This window comes from Danio rerio, chromosome 21, assembly GCF_052040795.2.
Source record: "Danio rerio strain M-AB ecotype USA chromosome 21, GRCz13ab, whole genome shotgun sequence".
Classification (NCBI taxonomy): domain Eukaryota; kingdom Metazoa; phylum Chordata; class Actinopteri; order Cypriniformes; family Danionidae; genus Danio; species Danio rerio.
The window spans coordinates 42,636,099-42,663,837 of NC_141041.1; the positions used below are offsets into that span (position 1 = coordinate 42,636,099).

General features: G+C 37.4%; 2 protein-coding genes across 6 annotated transcripts in view; one reads left to right on the top strand and one right to left on the bottom strand.

The window, feature by feature from the left end:
* The window catches only part of prrg3 (proline rich and Gla domain 3), a 303,812-nt gene that overhangs the window by 212,248 nt on the left and 63,825 nt on the right, over positions 1 to 27,739 (bottom strand). The gene's annotated exons all lie outside the window — the stretch shown is intronic.
* The window catches only part of amot (angiomotin), a 69,815-nt gene that overhangs the window by 30,504 nt on the left and 11,572 nt on the right, over positions 1 to 27,739 (top strand). For 3 of the 5 annotated variants that reach the window (XR_015520526.1, XM_087301749.1, XM_087301747.1), the window contains exons 2-11: positions 1,358 to 1,501; positions 3,508 to 4,489; positions 5,025 to 5,538; positions 6,143 to 6,287; positions 13,689 to 13,781; positions 13,950 to 14,095; positions 18,222 to 18,371; positions 22,509 to 22,699; positions 25,740 to 26,119; positions 26,375 to 26,626. Coding sequence is in view for 3 of the 5 variants with exons in the window: in XM_087301747.1 (XP_087157873.1) it covers positions 1,358 to 1,501; positions 3,508 to 4,489; positions 5,025 to 5,538; positions 6,143 to 6,287; positions 13,689 to 13,781; positions 13,950 to 14,095; positions 18,222 to 18,371; positions 22,509 to 22,699; positions 25,740 to 26,119; positions 26,375 to 26,626 (2,997 nt within the window). In the remaining 2 variants the exon portion in view is untranslated. Of the gene's footprint in view, positions 1 to 1,357; positions 1,502 to 2,591; positions 2,653 to 3,507; positions 4,490 to 5,024; positions 5,539 to 6,142; positions 6,288 to 13,688; positions 13,782 to 13,949; positions 14,096 to 18,221; positions 18,372 to 22,508; positions 22,700 to 25,739; positions 26,120 to 26,374; positions 26,627 to 27,739 lie in introns of all 5 variants that reach the window. The other 2 variants (XR_015520525.1, XM_087301748.1) reach the window with 1 other exon arrangement.

The window sequence follows — 27,739 nt, forward strand, 5'->3', positions numbered from 1 at the left end:
CATATCAACTAACCACAGAGGTATGGGAACAGAAAAATATCAATCTGTAAACATTTTTAAAAATGTTTTAAATGAGGTAAGTAAACATGCATTATAGATGTTATGAAAAGAATTTGCGGGTTTGCAGTATACAAAGTAATTTTGTCAAAATTCTGTGAATTAAACTGCACAACCCAAAAGAAATAATGCTAATTAAAATGATAAGAGTTGGCTCACTATAGAAATTTATTTTCCATAACTGTATGTTGTCATTTTCCGCAAAATGGAAATATTTGTAGAAAATTTTGAAGACTAGTTAATATCTTTTATTTCTTAAATAAAACACAAATGCACATCATACTCAAAACACTTACGTTAAACACTTAAAGTTTCATATTGATTTTACAATACTACTTTTTACTTTTAAGGTGCTTCATAATCTTGCTCCTCAATATCTCACTAAACCTCTTCATATTTACACCCCTTCTCACACTCTTAGCCAACTATTTCACTTTAATGCCACCTCGCACTCGATTAAATACAATTGGAGCCAGATCTTTTAGCTCCATGGCTCCTCAAGGATGAAACTCCTCTGGACCTAAAGAGCAGCGATAGTCTTCACACTTTTAAATCTCGTCCTAAGACGAGATTTTTTGGCTATCATTGACTATCATATTGACTATTCTGTTACGTTTTATTAATTGTTTTAATTTCTTCTAGTATGGCTGTTAACGCTTGTTGTAAGATGACCTTGGGTGTCCAGAAAGGACATTTACAAATAAAATTAATTAATATTATTTATTATTACCTAAATTGCAAATACATAAAAACTGGCAATAATTTAGAAAGAATCTCTTACTTCTTCCCAGAGCTATATATAAATACACAAAAGCTTTTTTTAAATTAATCATTTCAGAGATATTTGTCAGTGCATAAAGCATTATAATGTCACACACTACATTAAAAGTTACTGAATTTTCTTGTATTTTAAGGCATATCCTAATACCTTACAATGATGCACATTCTTGCATTCCTGTTTGAGTTGAACTGATATATCAGATGCTATTTCTACCCACAAATCCAAAGCCTTTTTTCCTTAAACTCCCTTATATCTGTGTCAGAGTTTCTCACTAATCTCAGTCAGGTAGCCGAGTATTGTTTTTTTTTAGTCACTTAGCAATACAGCTGCAGTATAGTCCCGAGTGTCTGTGAGGGAGTAAAAAAACACAAGGCCATTATTTTTTTTCTATTACAATAGGGAAACAAACATGTCCCCTATCTTTCAAATGTAATGTATTTTTTTCTGCAACCCAAAAAAAGCCTGTCTTTGGACCCCACCCCCATTGTTCTAACTCGCCCGAGTGCCTTCCTGTTCTAGAGTGGCTTGGCGTTCAGGACCTCGCCGACCGGCCGTGTGTTTTGGAGCAACTCGAGGAGCTTCTTCAGAGCAGCAACCAGAGTGAATCTCAGGACCATGAGCAGACAGTTGTAACATACGAAAGCAGCTACATCAGCCACACAGGTATGTGAATTTGGTCGACATTAATAACGGAAACAAAAGATGACAGGAGAACTGTAGAGGAGCCTAATTGGGTGGGGTGGACATCAGTGGGATGATGCAAACCTCTTGAAGTTGTATGTTAGTGAAGTTCGCGTTTGCTACCTAGTGATTCCCACAACAAAAATGATTTTCTTCGAGTTTGTCTTGTTTCTAGTCCGAGTTTCTTAAATCAAGAAGCATAAGCTAGATAAGTACAAAAAACATATCGTGTTGTTTTCAAAACTAATAAATCATAATTGAGTTTTTCCTAAAAATAAGTGAAATAATCTGCCAGGGGGGTAAGCAATTGAATCTTGTTTTTGCATTTGGAATATGAATTATTTATCTACACCAATGGTAGATTATTTTGCTTGTTTAAAGGAAAAATAAATGTAAATTTTTTACTTATTTCTGAAAAAAAAAAATAAAATCTTAGTTGTCTAGAAAATGCTTCTTGATTTAAGAACTTTAAGACATTTGGAATAAAAACGAGACAAAAATTTTTAGTAAGTCAACAATTTTTGCAGTGTAGAACATTTTGAAGACAGTTTTATCACTTAAAGTCCTATGGGATTTTGTTCTTAAAGTGAGTAATACAAACAATTATTTTTTTTAAATAAAAGTGTTTCTTAAAGTTTTTCTAAATCAAAAATTGTCTGACAGCATAATTTACCATGTTTGGTGAATGTTGCAGTCTAACAAATGTGTGTAAATACAAGTAACAAGTAACTTTTGACAAATCTGCTTTTTATTTTATGAGTTTGACAGTTATCAGCCATCATTCCATTGCTTTTAAGTTTTTTTTTTTTTGTGACCTTTGCATTTCACGTTCTCATCCTGTTTTGTTTTGTGGCCATCTCTCTTATTGGCTCTGTGGAGGGCTCAGTGAGTGAAAGATTGGAGAATGACAGGAAGTGGAAGTTAAAGTATGAGGGGTCACTATGCAATGCATTTTTCTTCTTTCACTCTCTCTCTGTCTCCAAATTTCTTTGACTTTCCAATTTGGAAAGCAGTTGCACACTGATGGCTCTGTTTTTGACTCACTTTACGTTTATTTATTTATTCACCACAGATGTTTCGGAAAAAAGCCTCATCCTCCTTGAGAATGCGGGGAATATCAGAAAACAATAGACGTAATAAGTTCCCCTTCATTACATTTTAGATGGTGCAATAACCTCTAAACTACAAATTGTTCAAAGCCAGTAGTAGAAACCATTAACACCATTTAGAGAGGCAGAATGCATATAACAGTCAACTTTTATTTTGCTGTACTAATATAGTTCAAGTGGAATTACACATTACATCCCCATTGGCACTGATGTTATGGAATGGTTTCTACCTAATGGCTTTGTATGCTTTAACAGCTGTCGTTTTTGTTTTAAATTGTTTTGTGTTATGCCTAAGTGTCTTAATCTTAGTTTAGGTATATCTGGGTTTAGGTTTTGAACTAAGATGCATATGCTTTGGGAAAACAGATGACTGCATGTTAAAGAAGTGGAGCTGTTGTACAGTGATGTTGTATGAACGGTATATGGTAATGGTAACCTGATTTGCATTATGGGTGAACTTCAACACCTTGACACTGGGCTCAATCTGTACTGCTCAATCTTTACTTTACACAATCTAAGCTGCAAGATACAACTTTATCAATCCCTAATTAGCAAGTTGATAGGAATTAGTAGTGGTTACAGTTACAATTGTCGCATTTAAAATGTAGATTGGTCATAGATTAGCAAAAGAAGTTACTTATTGTTGATTTTTAAAGAATATGGTGCCCAGCTGTCAATGTGTGAAAAGTTTGGGGCAGTTGGGGTCTGAGATTTCAGACATTTCTCTTAGAACATGCAGAATATTTGTCAATCTCTTTCAGCTTATTTTTATTCAGTTTCTGCTTTTTAAACTTTTTTTGGCAACATCATAGTTCAGCCTATGGTCATGGTTGGTGGCTGAGCGTATCATTGATTGTTCATTGATTGTTCATTACACAGGGAGTGTGGATCGTGCCCGAAGCTCCTCCTTCCATGAGGTGGGTAGGTCACGAGATCTGGAAATGAGGGCAGCAGCCTCAGTTTCCGAGGACACATCGGCTAACAACAGCGGTGGGAGTGGACACACGGTTCTGCAGCGGCTCTTGCAGGAACAAATGCGCTATGGCGAGGGTCGAAATTACCTTGCCTTGCAACAACAGCAGCAGCAAGGTCCAGTAAGCGGATACCCAGGGCCTGGCAGCCCAGCAGACGAGCACTCGATGGTCCCACACATTGCGCGACAAGAGCCTCAGGGCCAGGAGTTGCAAGTTGACAGTGGCATGGAGAAGCTCAGCACACGCACTGCAGGAGGAGGCGGTGGTAGCGGAGGCACCGGGTCACTTGGTGGTAGCTGTGTCAGTGGACAGATGCAGAATCCAGAAGACCTGCCCACTTATGACCAAGCCAAGGTTCAGTCGCAGTACTTCCGTGGCCATCAACCCCAGCAGCCTCAACCACAAATGCCCCCAACTGTGGGTGCTGCTTTTTATGTGACTGGAGTCACCAACTCAAAGGTGCGACCCCCAGAGGGCAGGTCCACGGTGCAGAGAATGAATGGAGGCAAAGTACACCAAGATGATGGGCTCAAGGATCTAAAGCAAGGTCATGTACGTTCTCTCAGCGAAAGACTAATGCAGCTCTCATTGGCCACCAGCGGGGTCAAGGCCCATGCTCCTGTTACCAGTTCACCACTTTCCCCCCAGCTGCCTCCACCAGGACTTCCAGGAGACTACTACAAACCTACTGGGCCTCCACACAGGGGGCCACCTCCAGACTATCCTTTTAAAGGTATGCCCTCTCCACCCAAACAGCAACAGCACCATCAGCCTCAGCACCAGGAGCCTGGACACTTCCATCCAGACCACCGCGGTACAAGCCAACCAGCCAGGACTGACATTCCTCATGTCCGGTACCAGCCACCACCTGAGTACGGCTCTTTTCGGTGAGTGTGCCTTAAAGGCTAAGAAGTGGGCTGAATTTTGGGACTTTATGGGAACTGGTGCGATGCACCTTACAGCGCATATTACATTCCCTGGCATATCAGTTGTTAAAACTTCAGGTGATGAGTCTCAAAACAGCCCTTCCCTTAAATGCTGAGACATGTTGTCAGGAAACCTGTTATGGGAAAAGCAAGTTTTGCCTGTTTCCCTGAATTCATTCACTGTAGAGCAAGTGTGTGGCATATAGCAAAAGTATGCATATCAAATTCAAATAATCATCTACAACATGTCACAGCATGACAGTTTGTCCATTATTGTTGTAGAGAACCAGGAATGTTGACCTGTGAAAAATATTTTTGTGAACGGTTGGTATGCAGTACATAGTCGTTTCACAACAGTGACTGAATGTCTTGAAAGAAGCCGTTGGTTATGCAAGTTTAAATTTATTTTGTAGGTCACAAAGTTCTCTAGAATTTGTCTACTACTCTTGCAATCAATCAAGATGTGAGTATAATTCATTATTCTGCTCCTCAATAGGTCAAGTAAGGAGAGTTCAAGCCACTCTCAAAGGTCCGTCCATCACCACAGCCCTTCATCTTCGGTTACGTCTGGAGGCTCTCTCTCCCGTGCTCAGTCTTCCACTCTCAGCAGCATCTTGGCTGCTTCCCATGCGCTTCCACCAATGGGTCATTCGGGAGAGCCACCCTTCCCCATAGGTGCTCGAAGCTCACAGGGGCCTGGTTCTCACCAAGGTGATCCATACGGCCCAGGCCATCCTCCTCATCAACGGAGCCACGTGTTTCCACATGATCATTATGGGTCAGCTCCAAGGGGCCTCCACATGCTCCAGCACCAGTACCACCAACAGGGCCCCCAGCAGCAGCAGCAACAGAGTCCAGCACAACACTACTCACATCCACACTCCATGCAGGGGGATCCTTATGCCATGCTTGCCCGTGCCCAGCAGATGGTGGATATGCTGTCTGAAGAAAACCGCTTGCTTAAGCAAGAGCTGGAGGTGTGTGGGGAGAAAGTGTCCAAACTACAAAAGGTATGACTGTCTTTGAAGTTTCTCATTACATTACCATTACACAATCAAATATTTAATTGGGGACCCTTGAGTAAGTGAGATAGAGAAAGACATGTTTAATGCTTGCTCAATTTAGGTCATAACCTGTACCACATCCACTTAAATGAAACCATTTCCATGTCAGTGCAAATGTAGGTCAGTTCAGGATAGGTCAGTGTTTTCAACTTTGTTCTTGGAGGCACAGCAACAGAAAACATTTTGGATGTGTTGGGTATCTGATTATTCTGTTTCTGGAGTCCTGTAGATTCTACTTACAAGCTGATGAGTTGAATCAGGTGTGTTTAATAACAAAGATGTTTAAAAGTGTTTGGTGTTTCTATGGAAAAAAGGGTTTATAAATATTATAATACGCTCTCAGATGACCAAGGATCAACTCTGGCATGATAACCATCTAAACTTTTGATTCAACAAGCTTTGAAAAGATTTTTAGGTGACACATCAAGAGTGACATCAACATCAAGAGTGACACATCAAAAGTGGAAGGCAATGTTGCATGCTATGTTTTAGTTGTACAAAATCTGTTTTGTTGTTTCTGTGAGGCCTCAGCAATGTAATCTCTTTACAGATGGAGACTGAGATCCAGATGGTGTCAGAAGCTTACGAGAACTTGGCTAAATCATCCACAAAGAGGGAAGCTCTTGAGAAGACCATGAGAAATAAGCTGGAGATGGAGGTGCGCAGGGTGCACGACTTCAACAGGGACCTACGAGGTGAGAAACATAGCAATATATCGGAGTATTCTGAAAGTATTAGGAGGAGATTATTATGAAAGGAAGATTCATGAATTGTACTTTACCACTATACTACACCTTTTAGCAGTAAAATTGTCACTGATCTCAAAACATGTTTGTGTTGTTCTTGGCTTAAATTGCTCTACCAATTGTGGTTATCCCCTGAGACCTTTTCTTGGAACATAAATCTGAGAGCTCAGTGACCCTTCATAGACAGTAATGGTCCAGAGACATTCAAAGTCCAGAAAATTCACCGGAAACATTGCCAAAACATTCAGAGTGACATTCTCAGTGGTTTAACTGTAATCATACAAGGACACTTGTATAAAAACTTTAAATATTACTTCACCTTAAGCTATTTGTTTAAATACCTTTACTCCCACATCAAATCAGTGTGCATGTTTAATACAGGCAGTGCTATGTGTTGCTGTTGGAGTCTGCAGAGCAACCAGGGATGCTCATTTTGGTTAATTTTGCCAACCATAAACCGCTGCTTGTTAACTGAATATTAACCATTAACTAGTCAGATTAATATCAAATTATTATTTAATTTAAAACAAAATAATTAAGGTGTCTATTTTGTTTCTGACACAATAAATATTGCATTTTAAAATACTGATTGATTTTAACATGTGAACATATTATCAACAGAACATCTTCACGCACCTGCAGTGTTTTCGCCAGTATAGAAACAAGAATAAGCTAAATAAAAAGAATAAAACAAATAGGTCTGCCTATTTTTCACTTAAATTACAAATTTAGATTACAAAATGAAAACACTGACTGAATCCTTTTTGAAAACCAGCATCGGCTGTTTTTTTTGCCATGTTTTTTCTTCCATCAAATAAAAATATCAGGCTACCTAAAAGCGCTCCATGGAAATGTGCATTTATATAATGCTCCGCTGTAATCCTTATATCACAAACCACTGTCTACATTTGTAATAGAAGTCATTATTTTAAAGATTATGTCTTGAGCGTCAGGTTTTACCTTCGAGCTTGTTTGCTTTTATATCCTCTCTTACTCACTGTTCATGTGCGTGCGCTGCGTGTAGTAAAAGTCAAGGACAAGGTGCATATGTTGACTTTTTGTATGTATATATATATATATATATATATATATATATATATATATATATATATATATATATATATATATATATATATATATATATGCCCTAAGTTGCTTTTAGGAGAACATTGTGTGGAATGTGGAAGACATTGGTGTACAATGTCATTTTTACAGTTTTTTTTGAACCACTGAAGTAAAATTTTTTGGGACTTTGGAAGTCTAAGACCATTGCTATATATGGAGGATGATAGAGCTTCCGGATCTTAATTTGTATTCTGAAGATCAATAAAGGTCTCTGAGGATTGGAACCAATGACTGTAAAAAATATGGACGACAGCCCCTTTTCCCATTGAACGCCTTGAGGGCAAAACGCCTGCTTGACGGGCACAAACTGTCGCAAAAGACTGCTGAAATTGGAGCCTTGACATGCGCAGAAGGACTGTCTGATGGAGCCAGAGGAGGAGCCGCGAAAATGAGCGGAGTCGAGCTTCCAACCAAACGCTTTATGTAAAATCAACCACACCCCCCGAACTTCTCAGCATGCGTTTGCTGTCATATCAACACAAATGGATGTAATAACGTTAACAAATATGAAGGTTTTATATATTTAATTGCGCCAGCTCCGGGCCGCAGCGCACATAACCTTATCGCGGCGTCGCGGGCTGATTCCGGCTCGCATGCGGCAGCGCCGGCTCGCTCGGCCGCCGCATCTGGCTTGATTGACTCGGGCTGGAATCGGGCAGTGAGTCCAGGCATCCGGAGTAGGTCCAGCAGAGGTAGTCAGTCTGAGCTCTGAGGCGTAAGTCTCCGGCAGGCGAGAATCTAGCCGAACTGGTCCGAGTGTATTTTGCCATCTGGGTGGTTAGGCGTGTATCAGCAAACTAATAAAGCCCGAAAAAAGCCCTGACCTTAGCGAATAAACAGTGTTCCACCGGGATCATGTATGTCAGAAACTGTAGTTTACTGCTGAACTCATGTTGTCATGGTAAAATAACACAGAAATCGAATAATAACACTTCAGTCTCCTGCTGAAGCTCAGACGCACTGCTTTGAGAAACTGTCAATCACAGCTGTCAATCACGATGACACGCCCAGCATTAAATTACTGCTAAAAACAAACTGTTTACAAAAATGAAGATCTGCACCTATTTCAGCACAATAACCAGTGCCTTAATCCACCAGAACCATCTTTCGGGACATTTTATTGCAAGTGTAATAATTTTTTTTATTTGGGCTCAAGTCTCCTTCATTAACACGGAGGAGGCGGGCTTTATGACTTGTACTGCAGCCAGCCCCCAGGGGGCGATCTAACGGCCGAGACCTTCACTCAAACGCAGGCTTGCGGCACACTTGATTGGAACATGAGGGTGCATAATTTATAACAATTTTTGCTTAAACTAACCCCTTAAAGACTGATCTGAAACACTCAGGATCTGTAAATGGCAACATTGTGGTGGTCCCACCTGGCTCCAACATTCTGCCATTCCCATTCAAAGAGGCTTCTTATTCTTCTTAAGTTCAAAGCATTTGAATTTTCCTTTAGCATGTGTATCTCATGGCTCTGTGTAGTATCTATTGGAGTCTAAACCAAAGCAACCGTCTCTCTGCCTCATTTCTCTGTTGCTGTCAGCAGACTCACTCTTCCTGATTGTGGCCACCACTACGATCATGCCTCGCTGTTGTCTTTAGTCCAGCAGAAAACAGAGAAACCCTGATTTATGGCAGCATGCCCAGACTTTAGGTCCATGGGGAGCTCCCGGAGTTTTATAGAACTTTTTTTCTTCTCTCTCTCTCTTGCATTTCTTTCTTCCACTCCATGTTTTTCATATTTTCTATAGCCCGAAATACTACTTCTGCTATTGTTCAAGACTAGATTTGACTGAAGTAGATTTTCTTACAGTCAATAATTAGTGTTGTTTGCGAAGGCCTTTTTTTTTTTGGAGGGGTCAGGGACAACAAGCCCCCAGTCAAAAGTTTTAACTTTGATGCATACCTTGTGCTAATACAAGCTGAGATGTGTCAAGACTTTTTTTTTTTGGCAAATTCTTGGCATATATGCATAGCTTGATTTCCTTTTTCTTTTGAATGTGTTTTTATCTAGAAGAGGGTCTTAATACTATTGAGAGGCACAAAGGCACAGTGGGGAAAGGCATTTTATTCTGGAATGCTCGTCTCACAGTCTGGTTGACTTTACACAGGGGGAAATATTGTTTTAACGTTTGGCCCACTTCCTTGATGAACAGTTTGCCATTGCAAAAAAACAGCAACCCCCTTCTATATAATGGTCCTTTTATTTGGGCCAGCTTTTGACTTAACAGCACATTGTGAGTTATGTCAAGAGTGCTCTTTGGGAACTGGGCGCATATAAAATGTTTGTTATATTTTTGTTTTCCAATTTGCTGAGCAACCAGTCCCAGTGGTTTATTATTTGTTTAAAGAGGCCTGGAATATGAGCTACACATTCTAGGGTTTTAGTTTGGTTGGATGGAGAATATTACACGAAGCATCTGTTAAAATAATGCTGCATTTAGGAAATAAGTATTTTTATTTTAGTCTTTGTACTTTGGGAATGCTTGATTAGTGTTAGGTAGGTAATAAGATACCATGTGAACCTTATTGTGAATAATTTTACAAAAAAAAGTAATGGAGTACATGCACAAGGACTTTTTCTTTTCAGTTAACCAGCACAAACGCTTCCGGTGAACTGCCTTGCCATTACAGAATTGCAGCGTTTAGGAGTTTTAACCAATAATCTTTACTATCTGATGAAAATACAATATAAAGTGGGTGTCAGCCCGGAGAGGAAGCACTGAATTAAATTCCATTGTTCTGCTCCATGTCTTTAGTAAGACCTGACTTGTCAAAAAATAGTCAGAAAATTCTAATTTTCTGGATCTGGGATGTTTATTAAACCATTAAGGAAAAACCAAAAAAATAATTATGCCATATAGATTTTTTTTCATGATATTTATTTTGTATCACATTTGATAAATCAGGCGTTTGTGCAACTTTTTGCAAAAAAACAATGATTATTTTAATTACAAAAAAAATAAATTTGCCCTTAACTTTTTGACAAAAGAGAACATTTCCGGCAGTTTATCTCTATTTTTTGTTACATTAAAGAGCCCATATTATGGGTTTTTGAAAATTCCCCTCCATGTATTGTGTAACACAGCTCTAAGTGAAGTGAATTATCCAGCTAAGGCTTAAATCTGTTAGTGTACAGTGTTTAAAACGGTTGATTCATCTATAAAAGAGTCGACTCATAGTGCTTCAAACGAGTCGCCTTGATACCGATTCATTAGGTGTTTCGCCATGACGTACGAACTAAACCAAGTTATTCACGTGCACGCGCAAACCCGGGAGATTTCAAACCTGAGGCCCCGCCCTCTGACGCAGAAACCCAGACACACACACAAACACACACCCACAAACACACACACACACAAACATGCCGGTCGATTGAAGTCACACTGCAGATGGATATATTGAGTCTCTACCCAAACATGAAACCTCAGCATTATAGCCAAGCAGTTGGAAAATACTGGAAACTTCTGGAAGCTACATGCTACAAAGAATACTTCATCAGCGTTTGTTAAAGGAAGGATCAGTAAAGAGTAACTTATTGATGGACGTCAGGATTTTTCTTCCTCCATTTCTCAAGTGTAAGTACGTGCGATTAAAGTTGCCTCGTTGACTCTAGCTTGCAAATGTATTTAGTTGTGATTTGTTACTTGTAACCGCGTGTACTGTATCAGGTTAACTGGCTATATTCTCTTATCGCGTGCAAAGTCACGTTAAAAACGCGACGCGTGCTGCGTTAACGGAGCTCCGTGGACGAGGAGTAGTGTGTGTGTCTGTGTGTGCGCGCGCTGTCGTCCGGAGGTGTGTGTGTGTTTGTGTGTTTGTGTGTGTGTGTGTGTGTGTGTGCGCGCGCGTTGTCGTTCGGAGCAGGGTTAAGTGCGTGTGTGTGTTTGTGCAATATGTGTGTGTGTGTGTGTGTGTCTGTGAAAAGAGCAGAGTGAGAAGCTAGGAGATCTCCTCAACTGCTTTTGGAGTTTTTGCTCAATAAAATAGTCAGTCGTCTGAATTTTCAAGTCCATAGTCTGTATTTACATTGACCCACTGGCAGCTAAACTCCACGCTTACACCATCGAGCGTGTATGAACTGTGATTACTTTTATATTGCTGATTAGCTGTTGTGCATTTTACTCTCTGACTGAAGGCAGTCGACCAATCGCGACAGACTGTCATTGGTCCAATCAGCGCAGATTAGCTTCGCGCTAAGGAGGGGTTTGGGAACAAATGAATCACTGGACGATTCATACGGGAGTCGCTGGGATAATTAGGTAAAAATAAATGCAGATTATAAGACCATGAAAGTGTTTTTTGACCTTGCATGAATATTAAACTGTTGTTGCAGACCCTTACAACCAAGATATGACCCTATTTCATGTATAATATGGGCTCTTTAAGCATTTTACAGTGTTTTATTATTTCACATTGTGGTAGGCGTACTAGTAGTTTCAGGTCTTGTTCAGGCAAAGATGCACTTTTACAATTACACAGTACACAGAAGTGAGAAGTCATTGCTGGTGCAGTGTTTTTATCTCTGTCAGGTTTCTCCATGTTGGAAAATGATCAGGATCATGCCTTCTAACATTAAAAAAGCACACTGCAGCTTGACCTTTTATGGGGTGCATGTTTATGTACATGCCTAGAACTTTCTCAATTTCTTTGCCATCTGTGTTTGTAGACTTGCCATCTTTGAATATATTGTGCAAGTTTATTTGTTCTCCAGTGGCAAACTATTTCAATACTGTACATATACAGAGTCCATAATAATAGATAGCAATTAAAGTGCCATTAAGCAGTTAGGGGAAGATGATGAGGAAGGATGTCCTTAGGCCATGCATGATGATGATGGTCATTCAGACAGCTGTGATGAGGAAGACAATCAAGAAAAAAAGTTTTGTCCAGACAAGTAGATGAGGTCCCAACAATACAAACACAGGACACAGTCAGAAAGCAGCTGGTATGAGTCCTCAGCAGATGCAATGAACTCAACAAATGTACCATGATATTGTATTTTTCTTCATCTGTATTCTTTCATTTTTGCATTGCCAGTTCCTGACTGCTTTCTTACTGTGTTCTGTGTTTGTGTAGTTGGGACCTTTACTTCTGTGCTTGTCTAGACTACACTTTCTTCTTGATATTCTTCCTCATCACTGTTGTCTGAATGACCATCATCATGCATGGCCATGCATCCTCATCTTCCCCTATCTTCTCTCTGTCATTTTAATTGCCATAGACTATTATGCTGATGACATTTTCAAGACACTTTAATTTTTCTATCATCTTCCTCTATTCTTTTGACATCTAAAAATACATATAAATTGATCATTATAGTTTATCGATCATAAATTATTATAAAAATACCCACAATGTATTTTAAAATGGTATTTCAGTCACTATTTAAATTAATTTAATCATCCAAAAACAGTGTGTTTGCATTGTATTAGGCATTATATTGATTACATTACAAAAATGTGACATCATTGTTCGGAAATAAAGCTCCTTTTATAGCTGTTGTATCAAATTTGATACATGATTTTCAACACAATTTATTTGCAACAAAATTAATTAATTATTAAGTAATTATGCTTTGTTTCAATCAAGAAAACCTTTATTTAATAAAATTAGTAACAATATAAATTTCATTCTTACTATAACAACTTGAAATTAGCAAATAGTTTTTAGCCAAAAAGCATCAGAGTATTTCAATGAAAGTAGCCATTTTGAAAAGGTAAAAAAAGCCATTCCACGGCCAGCAGTGTCATGACAATCCACAAGGGGGGAGAATACAAGTATCACATCATATACAACAGGTTTTTAAACAAAGTATTGATCAGGTTGATATTATATAGGTCTTAGAAACTCGTGTATCAAATATGATACGTGCGGCTTTAATATGGAAATGTATGCATTTTCATTGGAGTTTATGTACTTGTCTGCTACTCTTGATACCGTTTGCTTTTAAACTTGCATCTTTCACTTTGCTCTATGTTTAAACAACTAAATGAATGCTTAAGTCTATTCAACTGATTATATTTTAAATAAATTACATTATCGGTGCTGTAAAAGGAACCTTATTAAATTGAAAATAGTTACATTAACCTTTCTCCCAAAGTTTATTGGTGCCAAAAAAAAAACACTTGCTGTTGCTGTGCATATATCATTGTGCATATGGAATTTTTAACCATAAATTAGACAAATTTGTGATTTAGATTTGTCTCATTCTCTCAACAGAACGAATGGAAACGGCCAACAAGCAGCTCGCTGCAAAAGAGTGTGAGGGCACAGAGGACAATCGAAAAACCATCTCACAGCTTCTGGTTCAGGGTGAGTGGACCTACAGGTACAAGAAACCCGGAAGTTCCTTAAAGGCATTATAATGAGCTTAAATTAAATGTAGGTTTGTTTTGAATTACCATTGATTTGTGAACACAGATGGTAGTTGCAATATATTGGGAAGGAAAGTGCAAAATGTTCATTTTGCTCTTTTAACAGTTAAAGAAAATCAACGAGAAAAGGAGAAGCTAGAAATCGAGTTGAATTCACTTCGTTCCACAACAGAGGACCAGCGCAGGCACATCGAGATCCGTGACCAGGCCTTAAACAACGCGCAAGCCAAAGTGGTCAAACTGGAGGAAGAGGTAAAATGTTTTACATACTTCGATATATTCAGTTGCTTTTCAAATTTGTCAATTTACTTTTTTGAATTTTGAATTGGAACAACTTTAGTGTTCATTTTATTGGGTAACACTATACAATAAGGTTCATTAGTTAATGCATTTACTAAAATTAACTAATCATGAACAACACATGTACAGCATTTATTAATCATAATTGAACATTTACTAATGCATTATTAACATCCAAGTCCATGCTTGTTAACTTTAGTTAATGCACCATGAGTTAACATGAACTAACAATGAACTACTAAATTTTCATTAAGTAACGTTAACTAGCATGAACAAATACAGTAGTAAATGTTTTGTTCATTGTTTGTATATGTTAGTAAATGCATTAATTAACATAAAATAATGAACCTTATTGGAAAGTGTGACCTTTTATTGTGCATGTAAATTAAACTCATTAAAAAGAATCAAATATAGGCGACCATAATTGTGCGTATGCATACGTGTGCCACTTTAGGAGTGTCTACTGCTGATAAATTTGTAGGTGGATATTAGGCCTGTACAATATGAGAGTAAATATCGTATTGGTTAAATAAAAATTCCATCGTTTCATATAATGCTCTATCGTTTAATTCGTGGCGTAGAACAATGCATTCTTTACGATAATACAGTTTCATTATTTGAATGCACCAATCGAAATGCTAGCAGAAATCTGAATAACAAGCATCGAAAAGGTTAACGATCTTTAAAGTACAATATTTTCATTTTTAAATTAGCATTTTATACTGTGCCTGCATTACTTTTTGAAAAGTTTTTCATGTTTCATTAATATTTATTTGATAGTTTTACATTCTGAATCAAACATTTGTTCTAAAGTGAGAAGAATAATCACATGAATGAGTACATATTTAAGGATATACTTTAAAATCACAAAAAGTCCTTTTCATGCGGTCACTATTAACTGATTGAATGTATCGTGATGTATATCGTGGAGGGGTGTTAAAATGAATTGTTTATTCGATTCACTGCAATGCAGGCGTGGACAATTCGGTATCGGTTCAATAATAGATCATCACCGGTTCTTACACACTGACGTCATTTATCTCATATCCACTTGTTGTGGTAGAATACTATTCGAATGATGCGAGGGTGGGTAATTAAAAACTACTTAAAAAGCAGATAACATTGCACAATTCACAGCATGTGGTTTTCATTGACTGAAGACACAGGAAACACAATTTAACTGCTAAGTAAGTCTCTCTCTGTCTCTCTCCCTTTCGAGAACCTTTGAACTGCTGGCATGTTTGTTAGGTAACTTTTCCTCTTCTGTATTACTATTAAAGGGATACTTGTGGGTCCTGACACGGGTGTGTCTGCAGAGCGAGATTTATGCACGGCATCTATCAAGGATCAGCTGTGATAGCTGTGCAATGTGCGATTTATTATGTGCATATAGACTGTTACCGCACATTTTTAAGTGTCCACATCACTCAGATGTAAACAGCGCTGGCAGTTCTAGAGCCCGTCGCAGCCATTTCTGTTGAGCCTATGAACACAATAGCCGATTTATGACACTTAATAGGTGATTCCCTTTATTTAAAGATGTTGCTTATTATATCTTAAGTAAAAGAAAAGTGTTCAGTGTTTCAGCACATAAGAGTAGCACGTAATAAAATATAGCCTATATTTCGTTGCGCTCAGCAACTATTGCGCTAATAAAGCTCTTTATGTATTTAAAATTTCCTTTTTTAATTTACCACGTCATATAAAAACATACACACTTGTTTGAGGACACAGAACACATTTTGAACTTGCAGTTTTCCCCGATGCGTCTGTAAAGTGCTGCGCAGCTGGAAGACTAGTTTCTGCTTTTACTCACCCCAATAATGCCCCGTTTGCATGATTTGATTAATATCATCGTACCCAAATACTATATAAATAATATTTAAAACATTCTCCGGTGTTTATTGTTTTTAGAAAATATCTAAAATCTTTTTTTTCAGAGAGGCTTTTGAAAAATGAAAGTTTAATATGGTTTTAAAACAGTTTGATATAGTACCTCATTGTTAAAGCTAGCTTTTGTTGGTTTTATATTGGTTTATTTATTTAATGTGATTTTATTATATCTGATATTTGTAATTCTTTAAATTATTTCAATATAGCTTTGGCTATTTTATCTAGATATGACACTATTGTTTTGAGCCTACAAAAGTGGACACGAAATTTGTAAAGTTTAATGTCTTACTGTTGTATTCATATAGTGTATTATCTCCAAAATAAATAAAAACAATAAAAAAGAAAAGAAAAAGCCGCTCCCGGCATCAACAGAGCTGTGAAGGGAGCGCTCTTTTCCTCGGTCTCACACACACATACAGGCATCTAAACTTGCACAAACACACCTTTTAAACTTGACAAAAACTCTCTAAAACCTTTACTGTCTGCTGTGTCTTTAATATGGTGTGAAGATTATTATGCGTTATTGAAACATTAAGTAGGAAACAGCAAAGAGAAGTCACTTATAAATTAAAACTACTTTATTACCTTATGCAACAGCCTTACATTTGAAAGAGAAACATAAGGGCGATCATACGCAAAAAGACCCCAGCCTATAATTTATTCCAGATGTTTCTTTCCCTTATTTATTTATTTGTTTGGCGCATGTACTCATGTGCGATCGGAAAACTGTGGTCGCCTCTCCTTTCACTCCGCCCCGAAGCCCCGGCTGGTCCTCTTTGGCCCAAGGTATTCGGCATGACGAAAAAGGCCGGCCGCTGGCCCCAAGAAAGCCCCGATTTGGCCCGATTAGGCCTCGGAAGTGACAGTAGAAAAGTGACTGGCCTTGGCTTGCCCTGGCTCTCTCGCTTTAGGCGCAATAGTGGAAACGCGGCTATTGACCAATCATAGGGATGTAAGAACACACTTGACAACGCTCAAAAAGCAAGCGCAATAATATTTACATTAGTTTATTTGCTATAAATTCTCATGTTGTCGTCTGTGATTGTATTTGATTTTAGTTTGAAACATTCAAAAATAGTGAGCAGGCCAAATAAAGGTACAGTTCATATATCTGACTGCTTGTATTAAAGGAAAAACTTGTTTAACAAATAATATACTGTAAACATATTAATTTATGTACTAATTTTAATTTTAGAATTCTTGTGTTGTGAATAAAGAGATATAATTGGGTATGGAAAGCATCGACAATGCACTATGATGCATCAAGATATTGAATTGAACCAAATTAATGGCATGATGATCGCAAACGAACTGAGCCATGAAACCACTGTAGGTTCACACACACACACCAGTAATATACCACTATCAGGATATAAGACTTTTATATGAGATTTTTGTCATATCGCCCTAGTGCACTATATAGTAAAACAAGCGTCTGATTTACATTTCATTCAGTCACAACCCACTTAACCCTTAAACATGTCTCTGTGATACTTCACCACAACGTTTAATCTCAATCTTCTCAAGCTCTTTGAAGTTCTTTCCATCCTCTCCTCATTTCTGCAGTTAAGATCTTCAAGCTTCAATGAACCGTTGGCCTTAACGTTCTCTGAAACCACACAGTCTTTGCTGAAGCCAAAAAAAAAAAAGCTTTAATAAAGAAAATGAGAGAAAAACCTTCAAACCAAAGTATTGTTGATCTGTGCACTCAAGTGTTTGTAACAGTTGGAGTCTGTGGTTCAGCTCTTTTGGCGTGTTCCCAGATGGCCTTTTGGCTATCGTTGAACGGGGTGTGCACCCTTGCGTCCCAAAATGCACAGAGCAGTTCCACTTTTGTTCTGCATGGTCACAAACACTCGCTTGTTCCCCTAACAAAGCCTCTTGAGTTGCCTGCCATGAAAGGACTTGAAGATGGCTGAATTCTTGCCCTCTCCACCCCCCCCCCTCCCCCCCATTACAAACGGGAGCCAAATACTTCTGCGCTCTCTCTCTCTCACTTTTCTGTTATGTTGTCTCCCGAACTAAATTGGGGCATTCATTTTGGCTGCAATTACACCCACTGGTGGAATTGAGTGATGTCGAAGAGAGAGAAGGGAGGCATTCATTGTAAGGGTGACGGGGGGGGGGAGTTTCTGGTTGCGGTTTCAGCTGCAGCATCTGACCTGCATTCTCTGTGTCTGTACAGCTAAAGAAAAAGCAGGTATATGTGGAAAAGGTGGAGCGGATGCAGCAGGCTCTAGCACAGCTTCAGGCCGCCTGTGAGAAGAGAGAACAGCTTGAGCATCGGCTACGCACTCGACTGGAGAGAGAGCTTGAATCACTGCGAATGCAACAGGTGAGAAATGTACAGGCTCGCAGCACTTACATACTGAAGTCCAAAATGTTTGTATGCTTTTTTTTCATATTCCTATGCGAAACATTTGTCACATAAACTAATGTTGCACACTGAGTCCAATGAGTATTAATTAATACATCACGGAATTTATTTCAGCAGTGATACTTTGTTCTCATCAAGAAAGAGGAATAAGCTACATATTGTGTTCATCCAATACTGCATGGAGAAGAAAGAGAATTCAGCTCCTTATCAAGGAGCAATTATTTTTTTAATGTGCAAAAATTATGAACCAAAATTTCAGATTCAGTGTGCAATAGCTTTTATACTAATTTATAAAAGTTATTTACTGCTGTCAGAAATTTACCACATTTTGGTCCAGAACTATCATAGCAGCCTTGTTTCTAGCAAAAAAAATAAATAAATACCTTTTTTGGATTTTCGTCACAGCTGTGCTAACGTACAGTTGAAGTCCAAATTATTCGCTATTCCTTTGAATTTTTTTTCTTGTTCAAATATTTTCCATATGATGTTTAACAGAGCAAATAATTTTTCGCGGTATTTCCTATAACATTTTATCTTCTGGAGAAAGTCTTATTTTTTTTATTTCATCTAGATTAAACACAGTTCCTAATTTTTTAAAAACCATTTTAAGGTCAATATTCTTAGCCCCCTTTAAGAAATATATTTTTTATTGTTTGCAGAACAAACCATCATTATGCAATAACTAGCCTATATAACCTAGTTACACATTTAAATGTCATTTTAAGCTGAATACTAGTCTCTTGAAAAATATCTAGTAAAATACTATGTACTGTCATCATGGCGATTATAAAATAAACCAGTTATTAGAAATTAGTTATTAGAATTGTGTTAAAATATAAAAAATAAATATACAGGGGGCTGATAATTCTGGAGGGCTAATCATTCTGACTTCAACTGTACACTGCTAATTGTACAATAATGCATTTATACAACAACTCAATGCAATCCTTTGTAAATAAAATCGCCCATGGAGTGTCTTATCCTCTGTGTAAAGAACTACTTGCATAGTTTCAAATCTTAAATCAAACAGGTGAGCAAAATGCAAGCGCTGTTCTACAAACAATCAGCTGTGAGAGTTTCTCTAACTCTCAAAGCATTTAAAAAACACTGAGCATAAAATGCAGACTCAACACGTGGCTAGATGGCTAGTAATTATAAAAATGTGGTGCTTCCATTGACATTGATTCTCGAGCACACACACACACAAAAAAACTTTGGTCTTGTAAGTATACTTTTCACAGTTTAATAAATAACTGTTACCCATTATAATTCATCACAGGGTGTCTGTGAGGTCTTAAAAAGTATTAAAAGTTGATAAATCAATTACGAAAATATTAAGGCCCTTAAAAGCTATTTAAAAAGTCTTAATTGCATTTTCTTATGTCTTAAATTTAGTTCAAGCATTGTCCAAAGTGTTTGACTCCAAAAATTAAATATATTATATTATATTATATTATATTATATTATATTATATTATATTATATTATATTATATTATGTTATATTATATTATGTTATATTATATTATGTTCTATTCTATTCTATTCTATTCTATTATATTGTATTATTTTATTTTATATTATATTATATTGTATTATTATATTATATTATATTATATTGTATTGTATTATATTATATTATATTATTTTATTTTATATTATATTATATTATATTATATTGTATTATGTTATATTCTATTATGTTATATTATATTATGTTCTATTCTATTCTATTCTATTCTATTATATTATATTGTATTATTTTATATTATATTATATTGTATTATTATATTATATTGTATTGTATTATATTATATTATATTATATGATATTATATTATTTTATTTTATATTATATTATATTGTATTATTATATTATATTATATTATATATTTAAATAAATTATTTTACTTCTAATATTAACAACGGCATGCTTGATCCACGTGATTGGTTCGGGCCGGGGCACGTCCGGCTAAGCTTCTCTGTCTGGGTAATGTCATGTAATTTGCGACAAATGCTGAAAGGATATGTGATGCTCTCCACATGTAGCGAAACCATAGAGCAAAACAGACGACAAAATGGGAAAATTTAAGTTTGCGTACTCCTGGTGGTAGAAAGACGAGCTTAAACAGTGGCCGAAGCCTGTCGCTGAAAAAACAACCGCATAATTTATTCTTTCAAGCTTCAAGTTCTATTGCATGGTTGTGCTCCATTGGTTAATTTAACTACAACTGTTTATTAAGCTATAGATTTGATACTGATTAGAACTTGAAGTGGCGATGAGGTGTTAAAATATTCTGAGAAGGTCCTTAAAAAGTCTTAAAAAGGTATTGAAATTACCTTTAGGATTCCTGCATATACCCTGCATCAAAAATAACGATGAGAGTTAACTCGTTAGCCTCTATAAACACATCAGATTCCAGAAGAAATAACTGGGGTAAGGATGCTCTCTCCAGGGTTTGTGTGTTAAATCCCTTTACGTAAATTGAAATTTTCAAGTCTAAACAAATACATTCTTGCCTAAAAAAGCTCTTACATTTAACAAATACATTGTGGCACAACAAGAGTGCTATGTATGTTTAACATGCATATGTATATATGTATGTATTCTTTCTGAATCTTTCCCCTGACCCAATTGTGAAAACCCAGTATTCAACTGCATTAAATGTAATGCATCCAGTTTTCTGCACACACACACACAAACCTCCAGAGCGGGATGAGTCTCAGCTGCAGGCAGCTGGAGCTCATGCTGTCCCTGCAGAGATGATCAGATTCTCTACATACCCGCTTCCTTTGTGTCCAGTTTTTAATGACCTCTAATCTGGAGGAAAGGTCATGGCACCTACGTGGACGTGTGTGTGTGCGTGTGTGTGTGTGTGTGTGTGTGTGTGTGTGTGTGTGTGTGTGTGTGTGTGTGTGTGTGTGTGTGTGTGTGCGCGCGCGCGCGCGTGCGTGCGTGCGTGCGTGCGTGCGTGCGTGCGTGCGTGCGTGTGTGTGTGTTCAGAGAAGAGGCGGAGCAGACAGCTGTATTCTTCATTAGGTGCCCTGGCTTTCCTTCAACCTAGACAAGTGAAACAACCTTCAGATCAGATCTGAATACAGGAGTTAAAGTGGCATTATGTAGCATCCAGAAACCTTGTTATTAGAGACCCCAGTGTTTTTGACTCTGCCTATTGCAGCAGTTTGTCAATGTTAAACATCTAATATTATTATCTAAATGGAGAATGGAAAAATGTTTATATTGTATTTGAGAACACTTGTGGTGCTTTTGAGTTGGAATAGAGGTTGGGTTATAGACAGGTTTGGTGGCATGGGTAGGTTTAAGGGTGGGTTAAGATGTAAGGGATGGTCAACAGTGTATTTACAAATGTAATTACAAAAGTTAATTACAGATGTAATTACATACATGTATTAATCAAGCATAAGTACACAGTAAATATATGTATTTACACAATAAGTACACTGTAACAAACTATTAATTCCTATGTAAGTACATATTAGTTAAGGCCACTTAATATAAAGTGGGACCGAAAAATGTCATCACAACATAATGCATTTTAGGATTTTGAGACACGGGATATACGTTCACTGCATCATGTATATAGTGTTTTGCAATCAATTGTTAGTGCTCACACTACAGAAGAAAGCAGAAAATAATAAACTGATTTTACTTTAGCTTATATATAAGCTTGTTAATATATTTTATCTGCTTGGCTCTATAGATCCACTTTAGTGCTGGAAAATCATTGTGGAATTAATATTTTCAGCTTCCACACACATTTTCTTTTTTAAATATATTTACACTTTAGTCCATTTCATTCTAAGTGCTTTTAAGATGTTTGTCCAAAAAGTATTAGAAGAAAACGGTCTGCTTTTTTTTCTGTGGTGATTTGCATTGTGCGCTCTTGAGCTTGTCCGAAAACATCAACACAACGCGACTCACCCTGACGTAGATTCCCATTCTCTATTGGCCTCTTTACAGCTGGTCAATTCATGTGTTTCTTCTGTTCACATAGCTATCTGATACGTTTGGCCACATAAATACATCTCTAATATACGGATATGATTCTGCTCTTCTGATTTCTCTCTCAATCCCAGAGACAAGGTGGCTCTCAGAGCACGGTTGGCCCGGAGTTCAGCACAGCGGCTCTGATGGAGCACCTAAGAGAAAAAGAGGAGAGGATTTTAGCCCTAGAGGCCGACATGACTAAATGGGAGCAGAAATATCTGGAGGAGAGCGTCATGAGGCAGTTCGCACTGGATGCCGCTGCTTCTGTGGCCACACAGAGGTGAACACATTCACTGCTCTACACTGAACATGCACTGTACAATTAGTTAGTAATTAGTTCTCAAAGTTAAAAATGACCATTGAAAAAAATGTTTGACATAAAACAATGCAAGTTTGCGAAGCATCAATGTTAAACATCAACTGTAAAGTGCGCTACAGTGCCAATGTGGCAGTTTTTTTTATTCAAAGTGACTCTCTTTGATATGAAATTAAACTTAAACCTGATTTTTTTTAAAGACCTTTCACTTCACACTCCAAAGGTAAGGGGTGGGGGTAAAAACATTGAATTGGGCCTACAATTTGTGATTACTATTGGATAAAAACTAAAACTCTCTCTGCACCAGTAAATCTAACTTTAAATTAAAGTTTTTTTTTTTAAATCAAGCTATACAGTGCTCAGCATATATAAGTACACTCATCACAAATCTATCTTTTAAATTCATATTTTTAATAGGAAGCTAAACAATATTATATTTGTGCAAATACATTAGTCAGTACTTAAGCCAAATCTGGAGCTTATCTAACGAAACAACTCACGACAATGGTCCAAAAACTAGTTCAGCCAAATTTATGTTATAGAAAAATATTAAATACAAATTTAAAAAACAGGAAAAATCAAGAAAAGCAAAAAAAAAATTGTCAATTTCAGTTGAAATTTTGTAGGTTGTAATTTTTTTTTGTAATTTGCTTGAATTTACTTGTATTATCTTTTAGTTTGTAAATATGTTTGGTGACTAAAATATGATTTTAATAAATATATCTGTTAATAATAAATAAATCTAATAAATCTGTTTCGTTTAAATCCCCCAAAAATACAAAAATGCCTATATTCACTGAGAAATGGATAAAAATACTCATTTTGAAAATGGGGTGTACTCAATTGTGCAGGGCACTGTATAAAATGTTTTTATGTTTTTGAAATAAGTCTTTTATACTCACCAAGGCTGAATTTATTTGATCTAAAATACAGACTATATTATTATTACTTACTAGTACATTTTACAAATAAAAATAAAAGAAAAACAAATGATTTAGCATCCTTACTCCAGTCTATAGTCTTAATCAGAAATCTGTAATTATTATAGGTGCTCAGATGTAAGTTGTGGTTCTTATTATAACCGATATTGAAATTAGTTTTTGTTGCTTATTTTATTTTTGTGTCAACAACAAAACATTTTTTCAGGTTTTTAACTAAAAATGAAAAATAATAGAATCATTTTAAAAACGTTTATAACATTTTAAATGTATAAAGTATAGTTATAATTCGCTCAAAAATAGTGATGTAATGATTCATAGTGAGCCAGTTGAAAATCGATTAAAATATGTGACTATTAAAATCGGTAGAAATGTTGAAGGAATCGTAATACATGTTTTACGCCGAGGAGGTCGCTGTGTCTACAGGCGCAAGCTTGCTTTACCTGCACATTAGCGACGAGCATATGGTTATGGATATGGTTATGGTTGCCGGATCTAAATTTAGATTACTTATTAAAATTCCCATTTTATATATTTTATTAATGTCTACCCCCAACCCTAAACCCAACCATCTCAGTAATGTGAAAACATTGGTTATACAAAGTATTATTTCTGCTATCTAATAAATTACCCAATAAAGTGTATTTTTTAACGCCTACCCCCAGCCCCAAACCTAAACCCAACCATCACAATACTGTAAAATGTTAATTATTGTTTTACAGTGTCATGAAAAATGCTACAATAATTGATGTACATATCGCACTTCCGGCCGGCCGCACATCCGATCTAGACTTTACCCAGACTAAATGGCAGTGGTTAAGTGCTCTAGACAAAACACAAACTGTGTGCATATTTGCATCTCTGCGTGCTCTGACGAGTGCTAATGTTACAGAGAGCACAAAAATTGCAATTTAGTCATTGCAGGAAAAACTTTATTTTGTAAAAAAAAAAAAAAAAAAAAAGGCATTTGAGAAAATATGAAAGGGCTCTTGAATTTGTCTCAAATAATTTTGTTAAAAATCATGTACTGTACTGTGAATCATATTGCATTGTGAGTCAGGTGAATCGTTACATCCCTACCTAAAAATAAAAATCTACTCCCTCTTTACTTACACTTAAGAAGTTTCAAACCTGTTTGAGTTTCTTTTTTTCTGCCGAAGATACACAAAAGAAGATATTTTGAAAATGCTGGAAACCAGTAAGCCTTGGCATTCATGTTAGGAAAACAGTACTGCGGAAATCTATGGTTGCTGCTTTATAACAGTATCATCGTTTCGGTTCAACAAAAGACCGATTAGAACAGGTTTGGAACAAGTGAAGTGTGAGTGATAATGAAAGAACTGTTACTTTCCACAAACTATCCCTTCAACCATCATTTTAAACAGTTTATGCTGAAATATGAAGCAGCACAACTTTTCATCAGCATCACTACTAATAACAATAAAAATATCTACTGAGCACCAAATCATCATATTAGAACAATTTCTGAAGGATTGGGTGACACTGAGAAATGGCGTAATGACGCTGAAAGTCACAAGGAAAAAATGACTTTTTTATTCATTCATTCATTTCAAGCATCGGCTTAGTCCCTTTATTATTCCAGGGTCGCCACAGCGTAATGAACCGCCAACTTATCCAGCAAGTTTTTAAGCAGCGGATGCCCTTCCAGCTGCAACCCATCTCTGGGAAACATTCACACACACATTCGCACACAGTACGGACAATTTAGCCTACCCAATTCACATGTACCGCATGTCTTTGGACTGTGGGGGAAACCGGAGCACCCGGAGGAAACCGGGTGAGAACATGCAAACTCCACACAGAAATGCCAACTGAGCCAAGGCTCGAACCAGCGACCTTCTTGATGTGAGGCAACAGCACTACCTACTGCGCCACTGCCTCGCCAAAATTACTTTTTAAATTATAAGTTATTTAAATTTCACCATATTATGCACTGTAATACATATTTGCTTAGAGACTTTGTACACAAAGAATAAAAAAAAAGCAAACAAGTAAAACCGTACTTAAAATCTCCAGTTCATGATTGATTTCTGCATGTTTAACAGAGACACGTCATCTGCCATCATCAGTCACTCTCCCAGCAGCAGCTACGACACTTCAGTGGAGGCTCGAATCCAGAAGGAGGAGGAGGAGATCCTGATGGCCAACCGCCGCTGCCTGGACATGGAGAGCCGGATCAAGAACCTGCATGCTCAGATCATTGAGAAGGACGCCATGATCAAGGTCCTCCATCAGCGCTCGCGGAAAGAACCCGCCAGCAAGCTGGACACTCCGGCCATGAGGCCCTCCAAATCCCTAATGTCCATCGCCACGGGCACTGGCGGCTCCAGTGGCTCCGGCCTGCTGTCTCACTCACTGGGGCTCAGCGGCAGCAGCCCGATCACGGAGGAGCGCAGGGAAGACCGCAGCTGGAAGGGCAGTTTGGGTAGGTGATGTACTGTTCAAATGACTTCCCTTTCATTATGTTGGGGGCTGTTTTTTCCCCCAATGACTTCCATTGTAACCACATTTTTTTTTGATGCATTCTTGATTGTTTGCAAAAAAGTTTTTGACTTTTATAAGCAATTCTATGGAGTAAAACAACAAATTATGGATTATATTACCATTTTTACTATGTTCTTAGAGCTGACTTGCAGATTTTTTTTCTCCTCAATCTGATTTGCTCCTCTTCATGTTTCAGGTGTTCTGCTGGGTCCAGAGTTCCGTGGAGACTCTCTGAGAACAGAGTCCATTTCCTCTTCTCCATCTCCAGTCCTGCCCTCCACTCCGATGCCCCTAGCCACACACTCAAAGACGGGCAGCAGAGACAGCTGTACGCAGACAGAGAAGAGCCAGGAGAACAGCAAACCCAGCACACCTGCCCTGCAGAGCGTCCCAGGACCCAGCCGAATCAGCAGCCCCAGCCCCGTCTACATCCCAGACCGCATCGCCGGTACATATCTCTCTCTCTCTCACACACGCACACACACATTACACACTATCAATCTGATGTTTGTCATCCAAGTTCTTCTTCACTTTAAGTTTATCTTTGCATTGCAACCTATGACAAGAACCAGTTGCAGAGAAAGTGTTTTAAATATATAGTTAAATAATATTTGTAATAATTAGTTTAGTCTTTTTTTTTTTTTTAAATATGTTGTTTAATTTACGCAACACAAAATGCAATTAAGCATAAGATGCAACTCATGTATGCCTTACCTTGAACACACTTGATGAGCATGTCATTGATTCTTTTAGAAAGATGTGTTTTTAGAAAAGATATTCTGTAGTTTAGCATAATCTACTTTTATTTCTTTTAGTAAAAATGTAACAAGTGCAGTTTGGTTTAAAAAGTGACATATTTTAAAAAGTAGTACCTGCTTCATATATGTATATATATATTTTTAACAATTCAATACAGTGCACAGTGTGTATATACACGTTTTAGCTATATCCAAAAATATGTTTTTGACCCTTCTACTACCCCATAATCCAGCTTTAATATTCCACCTCAAAAGCAGTTTTGCAGTAAATCCTGGATAAAATCATTTAAATATGTAATAAGGGTAGAACTTTTCCAAAGTTACCGGAAAATAGTGGGGAAAGTACTCTAAACTCCTGGGGCCTCATGTACGAAGACTTGCGTGGAAATCCTACTAAAACATTGCGTACGCACAAAGCTGTAAATGTGCACGCGCAGAAAAAAATCTAGATGTATGAAACACTGCGTACGCCGAATCTCACACATATTCTGTTTGTACATTTGAATGAACGTGAAACTAAGCGCAACATGCACAGCACAAAACCCCTCCCTGCCTCCTCCCCTGTATGAATATAGAGTGGGGAGAGTTTAGCTGATGTGGTTAACACAGTTGGGTCTGAACATCGCATGGATTAAAAAATAAATAGTAAGATATATACGTGGAAAATGATGTAGTGTTTTTAACAGCCTAAGTGGCGTAGCTAGTTAAACCCATGGCAACATGTTTTGACACGTTCAACCATGAACCCGGTTCTAATCCAGCGGCTATGAACTTTCTCTTTTTTTCCCCGCTACATATCAGAT